The 25,314-nt window shown below is 41.9% G+C and overlaps 1 protein-coding gene across 4 annotated transcripts in view; it reads right to left on the bottom strand.

The window, feature by feature from the left end:
• Positions 1–25,314, bottom strand: part of LOC126277867 (parathyroid hormone/parathyroid hormone-related peptide receptor-like) — a 506,877-nt gene that overhangs the window by 300,017 nt on the left and 181,546 nt on the right. For 2 of the 4 annotated variants that reach the window (XM_049977398.1, XM_049977406.1), the window contains exon 1: positions 11,078–11,160. The exons of the other annotated variants lie outside the window; for them this stretch is intronic. In XM_049977398.1, coding sequence (XP_049833355.1) covers positions 11,078–11,122 — 45 coding nt within the window. In that variant the 5' untranslated portion in view covers positions 11,123–11,160. Of the gene's footprint in view, positions 1–11,077; positions 11,161–25,314 lie in introns of those variants that run through there. 4 annotated transcript variants of the gene reach the window in all.

Below are 25,314 nucleotides of genomic sequence, written 5' to 3'. Positions count from 1 at the left end.
GCTTGATGAGGAAGGTATCGAGATTCATCAGACGATGCAACGCTCCAGTGCCGATGGTAATGTGCCCATTTTATTGACAGTTGCGATGTCGTGGCAACTGGGTCGTCGGCTGCAGAGGTCCTTTGTTAGGAGTGTTCGGCCGTGCACTGTGTGTTCAGAACAACTTGTATTGTGCCCAGCTTTAAAGTCTGATGCTAGTTTCACCACATGTCGCCGCCTGTCCTGTTTCACCAGTCTGCACAGCTTACGACGTCCGACATCTGTAAAGAGCGGTGCCGCCCAACCCCATATCATCTGAACGTGGTTTCACCTTGTTGTTTTGGACGTGGTTTCACCTTGGTTTCGTCACATGTTGAAGACATTCGTCACAGAATTCCTGGAACAGCCGACAAATCGTGCAGATTCCGAAATGCTCGTGCAGAGCGTCCAGGCCATCACAATCTGCCTTCGATCAAACTCAGATAGATTGCGAGCCTTCCCCTTTCTACATGTGGACAGCACGCTCACTGATACTACATACACCGTGTTTGTGTCTGACTAGCAGTCATTCACGCCAGGTGACGGAGCTATTTCCTGGTAGGGTTTATATCGTTAGAAGGTCGTTGTCACGATGTTATGGCGGATCAGTGTACGGTGTAGAAGGGTAGGCCTTGTGGAGAGCGACAGAGGAGCAGAGTACTGGCAGCAGAGATTGAAGAAATAAGGAGGGCTGCCAGGACATCCGAGACAGAGAGAAAAGAAATGATGAAATTAGGGAGATAACGGATACGAAACAATAACTGAGACTAGAGCTCTTCATTGGTATGGCCACATACGGAGAGTGGAGCAAGGATGGCGTCCAAAACAAATTCTGGAGCCGCATTCTGGAGGACGACGGTTCAATCCCGTCTCCGGCCATCCTGATTTAGGTTTTCCGTGATTTCCCTAAATCGTTTCATGCAAATGCCGGGATGGTTCCTTTAAAAGGGCACGGCCGCTTTCCTTCCTAATCCTTCCCTAACCCGAGCTTGTGCTCCAACTCTAATGACCTCGTTGTCGACGGGACGTTAAACACTAACCACCACCACCACCACAAATTCTGGAGCGGTCGCCGCCTGGAAGAAGGAAGCGGGGACGGCCGAGGTTAACATGAAGAATGGGAGTAACTGGAAACATGAGGAAGAGAGATCTGTAAGAGGAAGGCTGCTATGATCATGAAAGCTGGCGAATGGGAACACAGGACAGCTACTGAAGATTAAAGAACCCCTTGAAAGTATGTAAGTAGTTCCAACCTGACCACCTAAGTCTCCTTCACCTCTTTTCGTCCCCCCTAGCCCCCCCCCCCCCTCCGGTGTCCCCTCCCTCCTCCATCATTACTTTTCTACACTGCTGTCTTTTGAATGCTTGTCTTAGTGTAGAATCCTTTAGTTGCTTTACATAAGATTTTCGTCATTTTGTGAGAATGTCTTTTAATTACATAACTCAATAGTTATTGGACAGTTAACTGTCTCATGGGGTTGAATCTCCATGATTCTTGGTATTTATAGTACGTTAAAGGATTTTACGGCGTTTACATGTGAAATTCGAAATTGGATCTCCATCATACACAGTCTAAACACTGTCATGTAGTGTTTATGGCAAAATTAATGTACTCAGCATATCAAGTAAACAATTCTACTATCTTGTCCCATGACGTATCATAGATACGTAGTGCAGATTGTGATGTTTCTCTGATGGTTTTTGACGATCGTTTCACTTACATTCTTGACAGTTAATGTTTAGACACTGTGAAATGAAGCATACATCTGTGTTTTGGACGTCCAATTTACATCACAGCTTCAGTACATTTGCCAGCAAGTTTCCAGGTATTTTGTGTGCCGCGGGTATGTTCTCACACGTACTTATGAGACAACTGATTTATGTAGCCTGATTTGTACTTCGCCACGCTGAGTACTATTTCACACAGATCCGACAGTTTTTGACACGTAAACAATGTAGCAAAACGTGTAATTCATACAGTAATGTCTATTCTTTATTTTTTTTGTCTCACTCCTATTTAAAATTTTTATTTGTTTAGTCATTTCGGTACACACTCGAAAATGACTTAATGGCTAAATCTATATTAGTGCAAAAGATATAGTTTAATGGCGGTAATATCGTTCCGAAAATTTAGCAATGTGTTGTGAGTGTTAAAACTTCGATTTTTCTATAGCTGGTTATATCTCTTACAGTGATTTGAACACTGCTAATGTAGACTTGGTACCCAGCAATGTCATTTTTATGCAGGTGGTGAGGGAAATTGATTTCTACAGTATGGATTTTTCATGCAAATATACGTCGACAATCGACAAACTTATAGTGACATCACACATTAAGAACGCAGGTAGAATGTAGACTTGGCACGTAGCTGATGTATATTTGTTGTTAAATAAAGCACTGTGGAAATTGGTAAACTCGAGATATAAGTGTAGCCGTTAAGATACTACTTTGTTCTAGTTGTTTAACGTGCGATACTGACGTAATTTCCTTTACATGGCATTGTGGTAAGTGATCAGTTTCGATATTTTGCGTGTGTCTTTAGAGAAAATTCGCCAAGCTTATAAACAGCAATGAGACTTGTATTGCTGATGCTACTGTTTTTTAACAAACAATGACCACACACATAAACTCGTAACTAGGGACAAGTCACTCATAGCAATAGTTTATTTGCTTGGGAGTTCTAGATCTTGGAAGACATCGTTTGAAGTGCATTGCTTAAATTGTGTCCCTCTTACCCACATTTTAAGAAAATTTCTGAGTGTGTCCGCCAGGGTAACCTTACCAATGTGATGGACACAGAATGAATGGTGGAGGCAGAGCGGAACGTGGGGAGTTCAGACAGTATTCTGGGGAGCTGCTGTTTAGTGAGGTTGAGTCAGTATTCTTTGGCGTCGGTTTCGTCTCGTGATTGACGCAGTTCTGCCAGCTACTTCTTCCTGCTTGCTATGAACCTTGTTTGGGCGACTTATCCATGGTTTGTACATAGTGCCAGAGAGATATTCTTTTTCTCACTAGCACTCTCTCCAATGTATGCCTGCGGGACCGACAGTAGATGGTGGCCATAGTGTGTCGTGGGGGTAGCTCGCAGATACCTATGCCTGCGTCGGTTCTACTCCCTACCTGCAACTGGGGTATAGGTGGGAGATGGTCCTGAGCGGCCTAGTTGGAGAGGTGCACTGCGAAGACATTACGTGCAGTGCTCCACATAGCATTTTTTTAAAAGTTTGTTTTATACAGTTGTTTACAGTAAAAATACAGCGATGAGTGTACGTAGTTGGATATTTTCAACTTTTATTTTGCGCTGTGCTAATTGTTAACATCGTTTTTGCATGTGTCTTTCGCTGACGGTCTTCAAAAGTCTGAGAAATCGGTAAAATCACAGAAAATTACTCAAAATTTGTAATAGTAATTAGTGACGGGAGTGTTGACAGAATTTGCTATGAAGTCATTAAATTACAGTAGCTCAGCTATGCCACAGTCATACACTGTATTGTCATAGTGCCTTGCATCATATTTTGTTAATATTTACAGATATTTGGCAAAATATGCAGTGAGATAATTAAGCTAAATTATTGCTTCCAATAGGATAATGCTGTCATTTTAACACATACACTATGATATCAGTCAGTGAAATGCTGTGCTAGGAGATCGGGAGGATTGTCAGGGAAGGAAGGAAGATTGGGTTTATCATCCCGTCGACATTGAGGTCATTAGGGACGGAGAACAAGCTCGGATTGTGTAAAGGATGGGGTAGGAAGTCGGCCGTGCCGTATCAAAGGAACCATGCCGGCATTTCCCTGGAGCACTTTAGGGAAATCACGGAAGTCTAAATCTAGATGGCAGGTCGCGCGTTTGAACCGTCGTCCTCCCGAATGCCAGTCCAGTGTGTTATCCAATGGGTCACATCGCTCGGTAAGATTGTCTAGCAGCCAATGTTATTACTTACTTAGCGCCACTTAGGGGTCACTTGTAGAGTATTTTAAGATTACGCCTTGGATGTGAAGCAAAATGTATTTCGAAAGTGATGTGTAAATACTATACAACTAATAATAATAAATAATATGACGTCACAGGCGCTAGTAATGTTGGAATGATACACATTTGGTAAAATTATAATAATTCAGCCACACACTGCAAAGTATATAAATTACGTTAATACACTGACGGAAAACAAATCGAAACACCGAGTTGTGCAACATAAACGTGTTTCTACATCCGAAAATTGGTGTCTGTTTAAATTTCGTGCCACTCGCATAGCGCCACTTGATGATGCAAATCATGTTTGCTTTAAATACATACTGCAAAGGTAGTGAGCGTTACTTCCCTTTGAGATTGGACGTGGTGAGTTGATGTTAGTCAGGAACGTCTTTAAGGCGACAAAGACTCCAGTATCAATACATCACTGAGTTTGAACGAGGTCGTGTAATATGACTATGAGAAGATGGATGTTCCTTCTGCCAAATTGCGGGAAGACTTGGCAGGAATGTAGCCACTGTACATGACTGTTGTCAGTGGTGATCACGAGACTGTACAGTCACAAGAAGACTGGGCTCCGGAAGGCAATGTGGCACTATCGAGAGGAAAGAATATCGTGTTCAGCGTATGGCTCTGGCGCATCGTACAGCATCTGTAGCAGCGCTTGGCATTGCAATGACACAACAAACTGTTACAAATCGGTTGTTTCAAACAGCCAGACTCCCTGTAGCATGCGTTACACTTATCCCAAACCACTGCCATCTATGGCTTCAGTGGTGTCAAGCGAGAGCTCATTGGAAGGCAGAGTGGAGGTATTTTGTGTTTTCTGATGAAAGCTTGTTCTGTGTAGGTGCCAGTGATGGACTTGATTTGGTTAGAAGGAGGCCAGTTGAGGACCTCCAACCAACCTGTCTGCATACTAGACACTCTGCACCTACAGCTGGAGTTATGATGTGGGGTGCGATTTCCTCCCCTTGCGGTTATCCCGCACACCTTGTCTACAAATTGGTGCGTCAGTCTGGTGATTCGACCTGTGTGGAAAAAGATTTCGAACCGGTCATGGTTACTTCTAGAATGGGCGTTTTGACAGTCTAGCTCTTGAATTGGATGTCGCATGCAGTGTGCTCAGTACTGTATTGGAGAGAAAGCTGTTGAATTTTGATGGAGAGGAAGAATACATTATTGCTTAGTGTTACTAAGTGACACTGGAAATAGTTTGTAATTCACTATTCATCTTAATTTGTATCTACTAATCTTTCTCTGTAAGATCCACTTTGCACCTGCTCTACTCTGTTTGAATATGTAATTTTGGTATCGTGTGCTCTGTACAGAAGAAGTTTTTCTTTCCCCTTCCATATCCAACTCACAGAATTAGGAGACAATGTATCGACACAAAATGAGTAAAGCATCGATATGATACATGTTCCTGTATAATTATGTCGCTAAATAGGTCGTGAACATTTCGCTAATGAACAATTTTAACGTAACCATTCTTGGCTCCCGCTAATGGCATTTGATGGAAACGAAACGGGAAAATGGAAAAAAAACAATTCTGTAAACGTACTTAAGTAGCAAAACTGCTTACTACAATCAAACAAAAGGTACCGGCATTAAACTTACTATGTATTACTCAATAATAAAATTATCGTTTTCGGTTTGCAAACTACAATTTCCGAGAAGGAAGGAGACTGTCAAATCACTAACGCTATTTGTTCACAAATGGTTCAAATGGCTCTGAGCACTATGGGACTTAACTTCTGAGGTCATCAGTCCCCTAGAACTTAGCACTACTTAAACCTAACTAACCTAAGAACATCACACACATTCTTGCCCGAGGCAGCATTCGAACACGCGACCGTAGCGGTCGCGCGGTTCCAGACTGAAGCACCTAGAACCGCTCGGCCACTGCGGCCGGCAACGGTATTTGTAGCAGATTTTATTTCTGTATTTATTTTTCACTGCAATACCTAAATGTATACAAAATGTGTGAAACAAGACAACTCTAATATACTGGCCTAATTGATTGTTCTGCAGTAAATGGTCGATAAAACTGAATAAACTCTGGATATTGTCGTCTTTCAGCAGCTGTTTATCGGTTCCTGTCTGCAGCATGTCTTTTGCAAATGAGTGCCAACAAGTAACTCAACGGTATTTATTTCCCCGTACATAGAGCTTCACCCATTTATTTATACATTCTGCGCTCGAGCGAGGAAATCTGAATAGATTTCACATTTCTGGTAGCATTTTATTGTGTCAGCTGAATATTTTATTTCACGCATGTAGCTTAGTTAATTTAAGTGTGGAAACGTAACAACGTTTTCTGTCGACCATCAATTACTGAAACATACGAAACATATTTCTTGCTAGTTTGGTACGAAGTATAAGAGGAAAAGATCACTCGAAAGTCATAAACACAAGCAAAAATGACAACTCCGAATGCTTCTCGCTAATATGAAGGCTTTACCAAAGACCATCCTTTCAAATATGCCTTTGAATAGCCTTACGCACCGCGCTCACGTCTCCAGTTCACGGAGCTCAGTACTGTTCGAAATGAAGTTTTATGTGCGTTGCGGTCGAAGATCATCGTATCTGATGACCGCCATGCACAGGCAAGAAACAAAGTGTCCTCCGTTGTATATCTTTTACACTGGATGTTTCAGTTTTCTGGAAAAGAATCTAATTACTGGCTTCAAAACTAGCGCAAAAATGGCGACATTTGAAAAGTCGAGTGTGATTTGGACCTGAACAAATTGATCATTAACATGGCTTAGCTTTATTTACGTTTTTGATGTATTCACTCATTCCGTCACTGCGCAAAACAACTGCCTGAAACTTACTAGAAATCGTCAAAAGTAGTTTCTTCTTGTTCTTTTACTTAGCGCTCACCCGTCTAGTACGCTGTACACAGGATTTGGTAAATTTAATTTTATGTCGTCTCCACCCTGATGGCCTCCCTCTTACAAGTAAACTTACCCAAGAAATACACTTCGATTTTGATCAGCTTTAAATATGTTGCTGTGTGGAGCAAACTAAGATTTTTTTATACGTACCCAAACCGCCGTCAAGGGTGTGACACATCCTCTTGAAAAAAACCTGAGTTTAATATGTCTGTGTCTGATTGGGCACCGTTGAAACGGTAACAGATATTAAAAGAACTTCAAGTAATAGTTCTATGGTTTTTCAGTACGTTACAACAATGCATTCAGATTTGTCGGAAGATCATTTTCTTCGAAATCCCCTCTCTCCTACGTATCATTTTTTATTTCGATTTCTGAGTAGTAGCAAGAAGTGCAGCGTCGTTAATACCATATTCAGTCATATATGATGAAATGGTATTCCAAAGAAGAGTTTGTCAGAAAAAAGCTAGAAATACCTCTATATCGCTGTATGCCCACCCGACTGTGTGTCCACTTCAATGCCAAAATTGCCGAATGATTCTGCGTTTGCTTATTAGTGTACATATTTACAATAATGTTACAACAATAATGTACAAAAAATTTGAAATGTAACATAAATAAATCTGAAAAGTTCACAACTTGAAAAAAAGGAGCATCAAATGTAAAAACTAAATACGAAACAAAAAAAGATTTTTATAGTTCATGGAATTAAAAGAAAAAAATATGTAGAACAATATATGTAGAATATACATTCGGACTATATTTGTCTGAGAAAGTTTTTTTTTTAAACAACCCAACATGCACGTGGCACATATCGTGCTCGCGCGCACCGATACAGAGATATTTCTGGCTTATGAATGACAAATGCATCTTCGGAATACCACTCCATCGTATAAGACTTAATTTGGTATTAATGATGTCATACGTTATGCTATTAGATGACGATATGAAAATAGGGGGGGGGGGATTTCGGAAAAGTGACTTTTTCACAAATCATGGTGCACCGTTGTAACGTGTCTTAAAACCATAGAACTTATATTCGAAGTTTTTTTGTTTTATATATCAGTTATCGTTTCAATGGTATTCATTCAGAAATATTCTACTCGATTTTTTATAAGGGGCGTTTCACCCACTTAGCGGGTGCTCCACCTGTATGAATTGTGTGAATTTTATTCCGGCTGTGACCGTATTATAGGTCTACCTGTTTGGTATTGTATTGTGTGAGACATACATTGGGGACCAACACAGTATTTGTATAACGAACGTGAGAAACCGCATAAAAACCACACCCACGCTTTCTGGTGCACTAGCCACGGTCTTTAATCCATGACGAGGATTCGATGCCTGTTTCGGAAGCTGGCACGCTAAGCATTACGCTTTATGAGCAAATCACCCTTTCACCGTTGATGGTAAAAATTGGTAATGACGTTTGAAGTGGATCTATTAAGCAGAAGAAAGAGGCACTATGCCACAGATCGTCTGTTCACGGGGAGAAGAGGTGCAGTCGTATAACGTTAGGTATCGAACATCTATGGAGGCAGAAGTCATGTACAGAGGTAACTCCCCATATGGACCAGGAACTGTTTCATTCCAATATAAAAATCCTGAAGACACAGAATTGAAACACAGCCTACAGTTTCTGCTGTACTGGGGAAGAACTACTTCGAAGAATCGTGTAACTAGATGACAAAACATCGTGCGTGCACGTTATCTGAGGCTGACTGTAAGGCCGCAGCAGAAGTAACGAAGGGAATTTTTTTTGCGAAACAAACACAGTTCCTACGTCACTGAGCATATCTCTTGAAATATACGTGCTAAGATGGAGAGATTGCTACAGTCTGGACAGAAACATTGGGGTGTTTGAAGCCAGTGGAATGGTGCAGAAACATTACAATACGTCCTTAGTACATCTATGTCTACACTTCGCGAGCTACCTTACGTTGTGTGGCGGAGGGTACTTTGTGGGCCACAATCACTTCCCCATTTTCGTGTTCCGAGAGCGAATAGTTCCCGGGAAGAATGATTATTGTTAAAGCCTCCGTGTAAGCTCGAATCTCTCTAATTTTACCTTACCGGTCTTTTCGCGGGATATACTTAGGAGGAAGCAATATATTGGTTGATTCTTCTCGGAACAGTAAACCACGAGTGACGCGTAACGCCTTTCTTGCAACGTCAGCCGCTGGAGTTGGCTGATGATCTAATACGAACATGTAACCAAATGCGCTGCTCCTGGGTCTTCTCTATTTTCTGTATCAGTCATACGTAGCACGGATCCCAGACCGACAAACAATATTCAAAAACTGGTCGAACGAGGGTTCTGTAAAATTCCTCCTTTGCGGATGGACTACGTGTGCCGATGATTCTGTCTTGCATCTGCCTTACCTACGATTAGTTTTATGTGGTCTATCCACTTTAAATCGCTTCGTACGCTTACTCCCAGGTATTTTAAGTATGTGACTGCTTCCAACGATTGTTCTGTAATAGTGTAATCATATAATTATCGGTCATTTTTGTCTTTCTATACGTAAAACGTTACAGTTATGTTGATATTCAATTGCTGCTTCCTGCACCAAGCGTCGATTTCTTTAGGTCTTCCTGTATTTCGCTACAATTTTCTAGCATTGTGACTTCTCTGTAGAAATAGCATCATCCTCGAAAAGCCTCATCGAACATTCAACGTTATTCACTAGGTCACTTATATCTACATCTACATACATATTCCGCAATCCACCATACGGTGCGTGGCGGAGGGTACCTCGTACCACAACTAGCATCTTCTCTCCCTGTTCCACTCCCAAATAGAACGAGGGAAAAATGACTGCCTATATGCCTCTGTACGAGCCCTAATCTCTCTTATCTTATCTTTGTGGTCTTTCCGCGAAATTTAAGTTGGCGGCAGTAAAATTGTACTGCAGTCAGCCTCAAATACCGGTTCTCTAAATTTCCTCAGTAGCGCTTCAAGAAAAGAACGACTCCTTTCCTCTAGAGGCACCCACCCGAGTTCCTGAAGCATTTCCGTAACACTCGCGTGATGATCAAACCTGCCAGTAACAAATCTAGCAGCCCGCCTCTGAATTGCTTCAATGTCCTCCCTCAATCCGACCTGATACGGATCCCAAACGCTCGAGCAGTACTCAAGAATAGATATATTAGTGTTTTATAAGCGGTCTCCTTTACAGATGAACCACATCTTCCCAAAATTCTACCAATGAACCGAAGACGACTATCCGCCTTCCCCCCAACTGCCATTACGTGCTTGTCCCACTTCATATCGCTCTTCAGTGTTACGCCCAGATATTTAACCGACGTTACTGTGTCAAGCGCTACACTGCTAATGGAGTATTCAAACATTACAGGATTCTTTTTGCTATTCATCTGCATTAATTTACATTTATCTATATTTAGAGTCAGATGCCATTCTCTACACCAATCACAAATCCTGTCCAAGTCATCTTGTATCCACCTACAGTTACTCAACGGCTACACCTTCCCATACACCACAGCATCATCAGCAAACAGTCGCACATTGCTATCCAGCCTATCCAAAAGATCATTTATGCAGATAGAAAGCAACAGCGGACCTACCACACTTCCCTGGGGCACTCCAGATGATACCCTCACCTCCGATGAACACTCACCATCGAGGACAACGTACTGGGTTATATTACTTAAGAAGTATAGGGTGTGTCGAGCATTTTGGAAGGTGGTAGACCCACCCAAACAAGAGAAGGAAGCCTAGCAAACATGGGCTCTAAAACGCATACCTTAAGAGGTACGAGCACCTGCTCAGCAAAAGACCTGTGTTTCACAGCATCGAAGATAAAAAAAAAGTATCATAGCTCTTAAGGTATGCATTTTAGAGCCAATATCCACCAATTTTTTTTTTGTATTTTGTTTTGATCTATAGTACTTTCTCCCATAATACGGAAAGCGAAGAGTCCATGTTCATTGCACATTTTTTTTCTTGTTTTGTGGTTACTACCACCTTTCAAACTGTTACACGCTGTTTTTAGTTCGCTCTATATTTTGTGAAAAGCAGTGGCCCAATGACACTCCACCGCGGTACGCACGAAGTTATTTTTACATCTGACGCTTTCTCACGGTTGAGAGTGACGTGCTGGGTCCCGTTTGCTAGAAACTCTTCAGTGCAGTGACACAGCTGGGCTGGTGTACGAGTGTGAGCTTACCTTTCGGTAGTAGTTGAGGTAGACCATTCTGGCCCAGTGCTGCATGTGTGCGGCGCCGCGAGCTCTGCTGGACGCACACTGGCGTCGGCAGGAGACTGCGCGCCACATCCGCCGCTTCCCCGTCCGGCCGCCGGGCTTCCGCGTCGCGTCACACAGCGAAAACCTGGCTTTCCCTCTGGAGCTGTGACTCGCGTCTTGCCCACACGTTAATATAACGTGTACGTCCCGAGGGATAGCGTGCAGGAAAACCGCTTCTTAAAAGCTGCATACCTCAGTGTTACGCTTACACTCGCTTCAATGAACTAATGGTGGCTGAAATAAGGGGTCAATTCTAGTGTGCGATACCACCAGTTCGCTTTGACCAATAACGTAATTTGTGATGTTATTTTATTTGTGCCGCAGATTGCTGTCGATGAACGTTAAATGATTTCTCTGGATTTCCTCGTTATGCGCGTATGTTAAAAATTCGATGTAGATTGTTTTGTTTTCTTCTCATAATTTGTTTTCAAAAAAATGGTTCAAATGGCTCTGAACACTATGGGACTTAACTTCTGAGGTCACTAGTCCCCTAGAACTTAGAACTACACAAGCCTAACTAACCTAAGGACATCACACACATCCATGCCCGATGCAGGATTCGAACGTGCGACCGTAGCGGTCGCGCCGTTCCAGACTGAAGCGCCTAGAACTGCTCGGCTACAACGGCCGGCAATTTGTTTTCGGCATCTTTTGTTTATGAAAGTAGTCGTGATTTATAAGTAGTCGTGACTGATAAGGTCTTGATTGCTAATTCTGCTAGTTATGGATGAGTCAGTTGTTTTTACTGCGAAAATTCTGCTTCAGAAAATGAGTGACCGTGAATCAACTATAAAATTTTTGGAATCATTGGGCGTCATTGCTGAATTTTGCAAGTGCAGTGTCTGTGGAAATTATATCGTTTTTATGAAGGTTGCATCATTACGAATTTCCGACGAATTCATGTGGACGTTCAGAAAAAATAACATATGGAGATGCATACGCTGGGGGACGTGGTTCGAAAGATCGAGGATGAGTTTAGAAGTAATTTTCATGCTGACCTACTATTTTTGGTATGAATATTCTTGCAACTCTATCATGCACGAAGCAGAGGTTTCGTGTGGCACTGTAGTCGACTGGTTCTCGTTTTGTAGAGAAAGTATAGGGGGTCATTGCGAAAGTCAGGGGTTATAGTTGAAGTAAATGAGCCACATTTTGGAAAGAGAAACTACGAAAGGAGGCACGAGGTTGTTGGGCTTTGGGTTTTTGGAGTAGTAGTTTCTGGAGGCGATTGTGCTGATGTTGTATTTAGGGTTGTACCAAATCGGTCAAAAGTGTCTTGACATATTTAGTAGAAGAATATGTGGAAGAAGGTTCTGCAGTCATGTCGGATGCGTTTGCTTCGTACAAGGAGTTGGATGAAAGGGGTTATCATCATTTGGTCATGAATCACAGTATTCAGTTTAAACATTATAATACGAGGCCGTGTACTAACACTATCGAGGGGTATTGGGGGGCTGTAAAATCTGTTGTCGGGTGGGGAAAGATAAGGATTTCTGTGTGGTAAGGCCATTTAGATGAATACTGTTGTAGGAAGAGTATTGCTAAAGGTTATTGTTTATTTCTTGCACTTATTAAAGGAGTCAGCAAAATGTACAAGCCTCATTTTGTTAGTTAGGTATTGGTGGGTCTGATACATATTTCTTGTTTTACGTTGCGTTTTTTTATGTCACTGTATTGTGCCAGTGCTACTTTTTTGGTTTCTCTGGAGGGAGGTTTCTCTGGCTTTTAATATTTTCTGGTTACAATGGTGGGCCGAGGGATATTGCTGTGTCTTTGCCGGAGGGTTTATGTTATTGACTGGTGGTTTCATTCTTTTTACTATTTTAAAATTTTTAGTCTGATTGAGGGCGGGTGGTAGGGAAGAACTGATTTGGATGGTACCTCATTCGTGCTTGGTAGTTTGTGTTTCTTACTATTTTTTTCATTATTTATTCTGGTTTTGCTTCTTTCGTTACAGTTGGACCTTCTAACAATATTACTTCTTGTTATGTCTTTATTTCGTTCTTGTCAGCCTCAATCTTGGTTCCTTTGGAAGTTCATATACGGTACGTTTCATTTTATGTAGCCACTTTTATGTTTTCCTTTTCGATGTTTCTGCTACACTTCTCTTATTTTTACTGTCACTCCTGGTGTATCGATTTTACTGAGTGATATTTGGAGCTACTGTAGTTGTGGGACTTTCATGTAGTATAGTTATCGGTTGCAAGGTTTGGTCGTTTTTGCGTTTTATTTCTTTGCGTGTGCTGTAATGTGCGTAAGATTTTCAATTTTTGAAAGTCTAGTCGTATTCTGTAGTCCACCAACAAGATCATTTTTTAAGCACGTTCCTGATATGCTATAAAATGTTTGCGCAAGAAACAGCAGTATTGGAATCGGTAACTAGAAATACATAGTCCTACATAAGTTGTTTCTAGTTACCGGTTCCAACCATTCGACCGTCATTCGTGCGTATATAATAATCGCGTTAAATGCATTATGTTATGGTATATTACATTCGTTGGTTTATGAGTATGATCTGTTCCATTCATAAATAGTCAATTTCAGCATCTTTGCCTTACGTATGATGTCATTGGTCAAAGCCGACGGGTGATATCGGACACTAGAATTTATCCGAAATAAGTGTTCCACAAAATAATTGGTTAAGCGAGAATGGGAAAAACACTCTGCGATTAACCACGCAGCACATGGTGAGTATGGTGTACAGCGGGGTCCAGAAAAATGAAGACACTCATTGATAGTCAATAATAATGAAACAAAATGACATACCGCTACAATTCTGGCAAGGAGGGAAGGTTATTTAATGTGTTCAAATTGACCCGCATTAGCAGCCAAACAACGTCGATCCCTCTGGGTGGGTGGCAGAACTACGGCTGTGAGTATTGCCAGTTTGACAGCCGCACAGGACGCCACGACGCTTTCTCGTAGCTCGTTCAGTGTAACTGGCTTCTGTTGATAAATTTCATTTTGCAGGGTCCTGCATTGGTAGAACTAAAGAGTTGTAACGTCTGGAGACCGTGGTGGGTACTCATGAGCTCCTCGTCGACCTATCCATCGTCCAGGTAGATTTTCGTCCAGTAGGCTCTGACATCTCTGTGTTAGAGTCATCTTGTTGTAGGTAAAAACTTTCACTTCCAAACACCTTTCGGACGCCAGGTGAAATCGATGTTTGCACATGAAGATACACTTCGCCAGTTACGGTACCTTCAAAGGAGAATGGGCCAATCGAACCGTGCGATGACAGACCACACACGGTAATTTCCAAGAATGTTTGCCTATCGAAGCCGTGGGCTCCAAACGATAGATATAGAATGTGCGATTCTAAATAGATCACGTGACTGTGGTGGCGGGCGTTATGATAAACTATTGGCGAGTTGCTAGGGAAACCCAAAATATTTATGTCGGTAGTGAGTGGGATGTCTGGTATTGTAGACGTTTCTTCCACCGATTGCCTCACGTGGATGAATCTAATTCCATGCTTATGCAATGCAGAAAATTGTTCGAATTTCTGTCGGGAATGTGGACTAATACCAGATGACGAAAGGAGGAACTGTGTAGACTTCGGTGGTGTAAAGTCTATAAAAGTTCGTAAGAACAATTCTGACAGTGAAATACCTTTACAGTTTCATCGCGAAACTGTGGTAAACGAACGACCATCAGAGAGAATACATGGTTTAACTACTCCAATTTATCGATCCAGACCGGAAAAATTCTTGTATCTTGCTGGATTAGGGTCTATACCCATCAAGCAACAGCATCAGAAACTGACTCATCTACCAATACCGTGTGCAACTATTTCGGGTCTTGCAGAGAAGTTTATTATGTAATAGTGACAAACGACAGTGTACTGATAGGTGAACCAAATAAAGTTGTTGAAGTGGACGAATCACACATAGCAAGAAGGAAAAACCAGAGAGAATGGCCTTTAAAGAATGAAATCAAACATATTTGGGTATTTGGTGGTATAGAACGAGAGTCCCGGAAGTACTTTGTGGTAAAAGTGCTCTCCAGAGACAATGTAACTTCACTCGGTCTGATAAGGCACTTTATACGGCCCTGTAGAAAAGTGATTACAGACGGCTTTCAGTCCCACACGACACTAAAAGAGAAGGATTCAACCACGAGTTTGTGAACCATACTATAGGCTTCGTGTCTTCCGATGACGCCAATGTGCACACGCAGAACATCGAGTGCCTGTGGAAATCAGTGATATCTTCCATTAAAAGAGAAGGGCGTCCAGAAGAGAGAGAGACCAATTCTACTTGTTTCAGTATCTGTATTTCCGTAACCTGAAGTTACAAGGAAAAGTTGACGCACGTGACACTCTACCCATAGTTTTGCGTGCCATTGGCAGAGTCTATCCAGGTTACGCCAAAAAGAGAATACTGCCTCAGCGTACTCATCAAATGGACTTTCGCATGACGTCAACGTCGACGACGAGAGAGGTAAGTCATTTTCTTTGTAATTACAAGCATTTTCGTAAAGCTCTTCTTTTGTCGTTGTTGTGGCGTGTACTACAAACATGCTTATAACGCCCGCCACCACAGCAGCGTGAGCGATTTGGAATCGCACATCTGATATCTATCGTTTGGAGCCCGCGTCTTTGATAGGCAAACATTCTTGGGAATTATCCCACACATTAACACCCGCTAGATTAAGATTTTTGTCCCCGTGAAAGTGAGGATTTTCAGGAGCCCAATACACCCAGTTGTGGCGGTTTACAGTACCGTTCAGTCTGAATTGCGCCTCGTCAGACAAAGATAACCATCTCTGCAATCTTTTATCGTCCCGAAACATCCGTGCAAACGATTCAGAGTACTCGCAGTCGTCCTCTTTCATAGCGTGCGTCGATCTTGAAAAGTACACTTTCCACTTGACACGCTTCAGAATTCGTCGTAAGCTTGATCGGCTTACCCCACTTTTGAGGTGACCTAGTGACTCTCATTCAAATTCTAAAGGTGGCAGGGGTAAAATACAAGGAGCGAAAGGCTATTTATAATTTGTACAGAAACCAAATGGCAGTTATAAGAGTCGAGGGGCATGAAAGGGAAGCAGTGGTTGGGAAACGAGTGAGACAGGATTGTAGCCTCTCCCCGATGTTATTATATCTGTATATTGAGCAAGCAGTAAAGGAAACAAAAGAATTTTTGGAGTAGGTATTAAAATCCAGGGAGAAGAAATAAAAACTTTGAGGTTCGGCGATGACATTGTAATTCTGTCAGAGACAGCAAATGACTTGGAAGAGCAGTTGAATGGAATGGCTAGTGTCTTGAAAGGTGGATATATCTACATCTACATGACTACTCTGCAATTCACATTTAAGTACTTGGCTGTAATGACTTCCAGCCCAACTCGCGTATCATATCTGCCACACTCTCTCCCCTATTACGTGATAATACAAAACGAGCTGCCCTTTTTTGCACCCTATCGATGTCCTCCGTCAATCCCACCTGGTAAGGATCCCACACCGCGCAGCAATATTCTAACAGATGACGAACGAGTGTAGTGTAAGCTGTCTTTTCAGTGGACTTGTTGCATCTTTTAAGTGTCCTGCCAATGAAACGCAACCTTTGGCTCGCTTTCCCCACAATATTATCTATGTGGTCCTTCGTAATTTTAACACCCAGGTACTTAGTTGAATTGACAGCCTTGAGAATTGTACTATTTATCGAGTAATCGAATTCCAACGGATTTCTTTTGGAACTGATGTGGATCATCTCACACTTTTCGTTATTTAACGTCAACTGCCACCTGCCAAACCATACAGAAATCATTTTTAAATCGCTTTGCAGCTGATACTGGTCTTCGGATGACCTTACTAGACGGTAAATTACAGCATCATCTGCGAACAACCTAAGAGAACTGCTCAGATTGTCACCCAGGTCATTTATATAGATCAGGAACAGCAGAGGTCCCAGGACGCTTCCCTGGGGAACACTTGATATCACTTCAGTTTTACTCGATGATTTGCCGTCTATTACTACGAACTGCGACCTTCCTGACAGGAAATCACAAACCCAGTCGCACAACTGAGACGATATCCCATAGGTCAGCAACTTGATTAGAAGTCGCTTGTGAGGAACGGTGTCAAAAGCTTTCCGGAAATCTATAAATACGGAATCAACTTGAGATCCCCTGTCGACAGCGGCCATTACTTCATGCGAATAAAGAGCTAGCTGCGTTGCGCAAGAGCGATGTTTTCTGAAGCCATGCTGATTACGTGTCAATAGATCGTTCCCTTTGAGGTGATTCATAATGTTTGAATACAGTATATGCTCGAAAACCCTACTGCAAACCGACGTCAATGATATAGGTCTGTAGTTAGATGGATTACTCCTACTACCCTTCTTAAACACTGGTGCGACCTGCGCAATTTTCCAATCTGTAGGTACAGATCTATCGGTGAGCGAGCAGTTGTATATGAGTGCTAAGTAGGGAGCTATTGTATCAGCGTAATCTGAAAGGAACCTAATCGGTATACAATCTGGACCTGAAGACTTGCCTGTATCAAGCGATTTGAGTTGCTTCGCAACCCCTAAGGTATCTACTTCTAAGAAACTCATGCTAGCAGATGTTCGTGTTTCAAAATTCTGGAATATTCCATTCGTCTTCCCTGGTGAAGGAATTTCGGAAAAATGCGTTCAATAACTCCGCTTTAGCGGCACAGTCGTCGGTAACAGTACCATCGGCACTGCGCAGCGAAGGTATTGACTGCGTCTTTCCGCTTGTGTACTTTACATACGACCAGAATTTCTTCGGATTTTCTACCAAATTTCGAGACAATGTTTCGTTGTGGAACCTATTAAAGGCATCTCGCATCGAAGTCCGTGCCAAATTTCGCGAGTCTGTGAATTTTAGCCAATCTTCGAGATTTCGCGTTCTTCTGAACTTCGCATGCTTTTTCCGTTGCCTCTGCAACAGCGTTCGGACTTTTTTGCGTACCACGGGGGATCCGTTCCATCTCTTACCAATTTATGAGGTATGAATCTCTCAATTGCTGTTGCTACTATATCTTTGAATTTGAGCCACATCTCGTCTACATTTGCATACTCAGTTCGGAAGGAATGGAGATTGTCTTTTAGGAAGGCTTCTAGTGACACTTTATCCACTTTTTTAAATAAAATTATTTTGCGTTTGTTTCTGATGGATTTGGAAGAAAAGGTATTGAACCTAGCTACAATGACCTTGTGATCACTAATCCCTGTATCTGTCATGATGCTCGCTATCAGCTCTGGATTGTTTGTGGCTAAGAGGTCAAGTGTGTTTTCGCAACCATTTACAATTCGTGTGGGTTCGTGGACTAACTGCTCGAAATAATGTTCGGAGAAAGCATTTAGGACAATCTCGGAAGATGTTTTCTGCCTACCATCGGTGTTGAACAAGAATTTTTGCCAACATACCGAGGGAAGGTTGAAGTCCCCACCAACTATAACCGTATGAGTGGGGTATTTATTTGTTACGAGACTCAAACTTTCTCTGAACTGTTCCGCAACTGTATCATCGGAGTCTGGGGGTCGGTAGAAGGAGCCAATTATTAACTTAATTCGGCTGTTAAGTATAACCTCTACCCATACCAATTCGCACTGAGTATCTACTTCGACTTAACTACAAGATAAACCACTACTGACAGACACAAACACTCCACCACCAATTCTGCCTAATCTATCTTTCCTGAACACCGTAAAAATTTCTGCAGAACTTATTTCAGGCTTTAGACAGCTTTCTGTACCTCTAACAATATCAGCTTCTGTGCTTTCTATTAGCGCTTGAAGCTCAGGGACTTTTCCAGCACAACTACAACAATTTACAACTATAATTCCGACTGTTCCTTGATCCAAGCACGTCCTGTATTTGCCATGCACCCTTTGACATTGCAGCCCACCCCGTACTTTCCCGAGGCCTTCTAACCTAAAAAAACCGCCCAGTCCACGCCACACAGCCTCCGCTACCCGTGTAGCCGCCAGCTGAGTGTAGATGAACATCAACAAAAGCAAAACAAGGATAATGGAATGTAGCCAAATTAAGTCGGGTGATGCTGAGGGAATTAGATTAGGAAATGAGACACTTAAGGTAGTAAAGGAGTTTTGATATTTGGGGAGCAAAATAACTGATGATGGTCGAAGTAGAGAGGACATAAAATGTAGACTGGCAATGGCAAGGAAAGCGTTTCTGAAGAAGAGAAATTTGCTAACATCGAGTATAGATTTAAGAGTCAGAAAGTCGTTTCTGAAACTATTTGTAGCCATGTATGAAAGTGAAACATGGACGATAAATAGTTTAGACAAGAAGAGAATATAAGCTTCGAAATGTGGTGCTACAGAAGAATGTTGAAGATTAGGTGGGTAGATCACGTAACCAGTAGGTACTGGGAGATGAAGGATAGATTAGCATGGAGAGCTGCATCAAACCAGTCTCAGGACTGAAGACCACAACAACAACAACAACAACAACAGTAAAGTGCTTGCAACACAGCAGTGCTGGAAGTTGCACTTGCTGATGTTCTTGGCCGGCCAGACCTTTCCTTATGCTCATCCCGAACAGCACCAACGGCTTCAAATTCATCCCGAATACGATAAATTGTTCTACGTGTTGGTGGCTGAGTTCCGTACACATTACACCATTACCGGTGTACCTCCATCATGTTTTCGTACTTCCAGTACTCCTTCGATTCGGTCTTGCGTTGCTCAAAACACAATCTTACTTCATTTATTGCTGCACTGTCATCTGCTGGAAACCGCGCGCCAAGATCTGTTGAGAAAACAATAGACTACGCTACCGCCCAAAATTACAACAATATGTCATTTTGATTCAAAGATATTAACTAGCAGAGAGTGTCTACATTTCTCTGGACCTCTCTACCCCCTGGATTCAACTGAAAATACAAATTCCAGTAACCGGTCAGAAACCTTCCGATTATCCGCGTTAAGAGGATCCGAAATGACACACAATAATCCAATGGTCGTCAAACTGCGGCCCGCTGGTGTTCGTGCCGCCTGCGGTTCTCAGCCGTATTTTATAATCCGAGTATTAGGCTTCTAGAAACTATCAGCAGAATCCAAAAAGTCAACTAACGGTGAGAGCATCTTAAGCAAATACTTACAGAGACAGCAATATTTTATGATGTGCTTAATTTTAATTGACGTTGGTGAGTTCGGCCGAGATTCCTTAGTCAAAACAGGCTACAGTTTTGCAGTTAGGCGAGAGAGTGGGTGCTCCATGAAACCTATTGCCCTATCGTGATCTTCAGTTGTTACAGATGCTCCGTTTATGGTGGCAAAATTTGGGGTAATAGATTAATCTGATTTCAACATTACAATAATGGATTTCTTACAGAGATCTAAAAATGCAATTTCAGATGGTTTGTTCGGCATCTACGAAAACAGAAAACAGTGAGCAATGTTGTGTTCATGTTAGAAACATGTCCTGCTTTTAACGAAAATAGAATTTACTTAACATCAAGTTAGTTGATTATCAAAGTGTTTGTTGCAAGGTGTTGCGATTATCTTTGCTTCAACAATCGACAATCGATAACTTAAATTGTACCTCAGTCTGCGTGCTGATAAAACCATTTCCTGACACGATGTGTGTCGACTACGTTTCTCCTCACAACACGCATAAATTGATCTTCTCACAAATGATCAATATTCAAATGTGATCTGTATGCGATAATAACTACATCATTTATTCTTACTTACAGAAAGTAAGAGTCGTTACTTCTGCCTACTTCGTCCGATTGCACTGAAATGTTAGTCATTTGCACATTTAAGTGTGTAGTACACTTCATGTCAAACTGACGTTTGTTGCATGTCGCTTTTACTGTGTTGCAATTATAATGGTTTTTGAAATTTTTCTTGACTCATACCATGATCTCATTATCGGAAACTGTGTAATCCAACAGTGCATCTGACGCAAGAGTGACATGAAAGAAAACACCCTCATAATTACAACGCTGCATTCTTGGATGCACGTTTTAATGCCTTCGTTCGCATAGGCTACGAGTTGTACAACATTTGTCGTACACACGTTTGACATCTCTCCATGATACACCGTCAAATTGTGAAACATAATTCACGGTGTGGTCACGGGCACGATAGAAAACGATAGCCCCTTTCTAACATTCTGTTATGTGTCCACGTCGGCCCATTTAGCTGTGCTTATTCCCTACAGCCCCCCCCCCCCCCCCCATGAACCATGGACCTCAGCGATAAAGATGGCCGCACCATAGGAGGGGTCTGTCGAGAGGCCAGACAAACGCGTGGTTCCTGAAGAGGGGCAGCAGCCTTTTCAGTAGTTGCAGGGGCAACAGTCTGGATGATTGACTGATCTGGCCTTGTACCACTAACCAAAACGGCCTTACTGTGCTGGTACTGCGAACGTAATTTCTCCTGAGGGCATGGAACTTTACAGTATGGTTAAATGATGATGGTGTCCTCTTGGGTAAAATATTCCGGAGGTAAAATAGTCCCCCATTCGGATATCCGGGCGGCGACTACTCAAGAGGACGTCGTTATCAGAAGAAAGAAAACTGGCTTTCTACAGATCGGATCGTGGAATGTCAGATCCCTTAATCGGGCAGGTAGGTTAGAAAATTTAAAAAGAGAAATGGATAGGTTAAAGTTAGATATAGTGGGAATTAGTGAAGTTCGGTGGCAGGAGCAACAAGACTTTTGGTCAGGTGAATACAGGGTTATAAATACAAAATCAAATAGGGTTAAGGCAGGAGTAGGTTAAATAATGAATAAAAAAATAGGAGTGCGGGTAAGCTACTACAAACAGCATAGTGAACGCATGATTGTGGCCAAGATAGACACGAAACCGATGCCTACTAGAGCATTACAAGTTTATATGCAAACTATCTCTGCAGATGACGAAGAAATTGATGAAACGTATGATGAGATAAAAGAAATTATTCAGGTAGTGAAGGGAGACGAAAATTTAATAGTCATGGGTGACTGGAATCCGAGAGTATCAAAAGGGAGAGAAGGAAACATAGTAGGTGAATATGGATTGGGGGAAGAAATGAAAGAGGAAGCCGCCTGGTAGAATTTTGCACAGAGCATAACTTAATCATAGCTAACACATGGTTCAAGAATCATGAAAGAAGGTTGTATATATGGAATAATCCTGGAGATACTAGAAGGTTACAGATAAATAATATAATGGTAAGACAGAGATTTTGGAACCAGGTTTTAAATTGTAAGACATTTCCAAGGGCAGATGTTGACTCTGACCACAATCTATTGGTTATGAACTCTAGATTAAAACTGAAGAAACTGCAAAAAGGTGAGAATTTAAGGAGATGGGACCTGGATAAACTGACTAAACCAGAGGTTGTGGAGAGTTTCAGGGAGAGCATAAGGGATCAATTGTCAGGAATGGGGGAAAGAAGTATAGTAGAAGAAGAATGGGTAGCTTTGAGGGATGAAATAGTGCAGGCAGCAGAGGATCAAGTAGGTAAAAACATGACGTTTAGTCGAAATCCTTGGGTAACAAAAGATATATTGAATTTAATTGATGAAAGGAGAAAATATAAAAATGCAGTAAATGAAGCAGGCAAAAAGGAATACAAACGTCTCAAAAATGAGATCGACAGGAAGTGCAAAATGGCTAAGCAGGAATGGCTCGATGACAAATGTAAGAATGTGGAGGCGTATCGCACTAGGGACAAGGTAGATACTGCCTACAGGAAAATTAAAGAGACCTTTGGAGAAAAGAGAGCCACTTGTATGAATATCAAGAGCTCAGATGGAAACCCAGTTCTAAGCAAAGAAGGGAAAGCAGAAAGGTGGAAGGAGTATATAGAGGGTGTATACAAGGGCGATGTACTTCAGGACAATATCATGGAAATGGAAGAGGATGTAGATGAAGATGAAATGGGAGATACGATACTGCGTGAAGAGTTTGACAGAGCACTGAAAGACCTGAGTCGAAACAAGGCCCCGGAGAGTAGACAACATTCCATTAGAACTACTGACGGCCTTGGGAGAGCCAGTCCTGACGAAACTCTACCGTCTTGTGAGCAAGATGTATGAGACAGGCGAAATACCCTCAGACTTCAAGAAGAATATGATTATTCCAATCCCAAAGAAGATGTTGACAGATGTGAAAATTACCGAACTATCAGTTTGATAAGTCACGGCTGCAAAATACTAACGCGAATTCTTTGCAGACGAATGGAACAACTGCTAGAAGCCGACCTCGGGGAAGATCTGCTTGGATTCCGTAGAAATGTTGGAACACGCGAGGCATTACTGACCTTACGACTTATCTTAGAAGAAAGATTAAGGAAAGGCAGATCTACGTTTCTAGCATCTGTAGACTTAGAGAAAGCTTTTGACAATGTTGACTGGAATACTCTCATTCAAATTGTAATGGTGGTAGGGGTAAAATACAGGGAGCGAAAGGCTATTTACCATTTGTACAGAAACCAGATGGCAGTTATAAGAGTCGAGGGGCACGAAAGAGAAGCAGTGGTTGGCAAGGTCGTGAGACAGGGGTGTAGCCTCTCCCCGATGTTATTCAATCTGTATATTGAGCAAGCAGTAAAGGAAACAAAAGAAAAATTCGGAGTAGGTATTAAAACCCATGGAGAAGAAATAAAAACTTTGAGGTTCGCCGATGACATTGTAATTCTGTCAGAAACAGCAAACGACTTGGAAGAGCATTGAACGGAATGGACAGTGTCTTGAAAGACAGATATAAGATGAACATCAACAAAATAAAAAAAGCATAACGAGGATAATGGAATGTAGTCGAATTAAGTAGTGTGATGCTGAGGGAATTAGATTAGCAAATGAGACACGTAAACTAGTAAACGAGTTTTGCTATTTGGGGAGCAAAATAACTGATGATAGTCGAAGTTTTTTTTGTTTTTTGTTTTTGGTCGTCAGTATACTGACTGGTTTGATGCGGCCCGCCATTAATTCCTTTCCTGTGCTAACCTCTTCATCTCAGAGTAGCACTTGCAACCTACGTCCTCAATTATTTGCTTGACGTATTCCAATCTCTGTCTTCCTCTACAGTTTTTGCCCTCTACAGATCTCTCTAATACCATGGAAGTCATTCCCTCACGTCTTAGCAGATGTCCCATCATCCTGTCCCTTCTCCTTATCAGTCCCCTCATTCCTTACCTTATCAGTCCACTTAATTTTCAACATTCGTCTATAGCACCACATTTCAAATGCTTCGATTCTCTTCTGTTCCGGTTTTCCCACAGTCCATGTTTCACTACCATACAATGCTGTATTCCAGACGTACATCCTCAGAAATTTCTTCCTCAAATTAAGGCCGGTATTTGATATTAGTAGACTTCTCTTGGCCAGAAATGCCTTTTTTGCCATAGCGAGTCTGCTTTTGATGTCCTCCTTGCTCCGTCCGTCATTGGTTATTTTACTGCCTAGGTATCAGAATTCCTTAACTTCACTGACTTCGTGACCATCAATCCTGATGTTAAGTTTCTCGCTGTTCTCATTTCTACTACTTCTCACTACCTTCGTCTTTCTCCGATTTACTCTCAAACCACACTGTGTACTCATTAGACTGTTCATTCCGTTCAGCAGATCATCTAATTCTTCTTCACTTTCACTCAGGATAGCAATGTCATCAGCGAATCGTATCATTGATATCCTTTCACCTTGTATTTTAATTCCACTCCTGAACCTTTCTTTTATTTCCATCATTGCTTCCTCGATGTACAGATTGAAGAGTAGGGGCGAAAGGCTACAGCCTTGTCTTACACCCTTCTTTATACGAGCACTTCGTTCTTGATCGTCCACTCTTATTATTCCCTCTTGGTTGTTGTACATATTGTATATGACCCGTCTCTCCCTATAGCTTACCCCAATTTTTTTCATTATCTCGAACAGTTGCACCATTTTATATTGTCGAACGCTTTTTCCAGCTCGACAAATCCTGTGAACGCGTCTTGATTTTTCTTCAGCCTTGCTTCCATTATTAGCCGTAACGTCAGAATTGCCTCTCTCGTGCCTTTACTTTTCCTAAAGCCAAACTGATAGTCACCTAGCGCATTCTCAATTTTCGTTTCCATTTTTCTGTATATTATTCTTGTAAGCAGCTTCGATGCATGAGCTGTTAAGCTGATTGTGCGATAATTCTCGCACTTGTCAGCTCTTGCCGTCTTCGGAATTGTGTGGATGATGCTT

This window comes from Schistocerca gregaria, chromosome 1 (genome assembly GCF_023897955.1).
Source record: "Schistocerca gregaria isolate iqSchGreg1 chromosome 1, iqSchGreg1.2, whole genome shotgun sequence".
NCBI classification, from domain to species: Eukaryota; Metazoa; Arthropoda; class Insecta; order Orthoptera; family Acrididae; genus Schistocerca; species Schistocerca gregaria.
The sequence above is the reverse complement of the archived record's forward strand: the minus strand, read 5'-3'. Positions and strand labels throughout refer to the sequence as shown.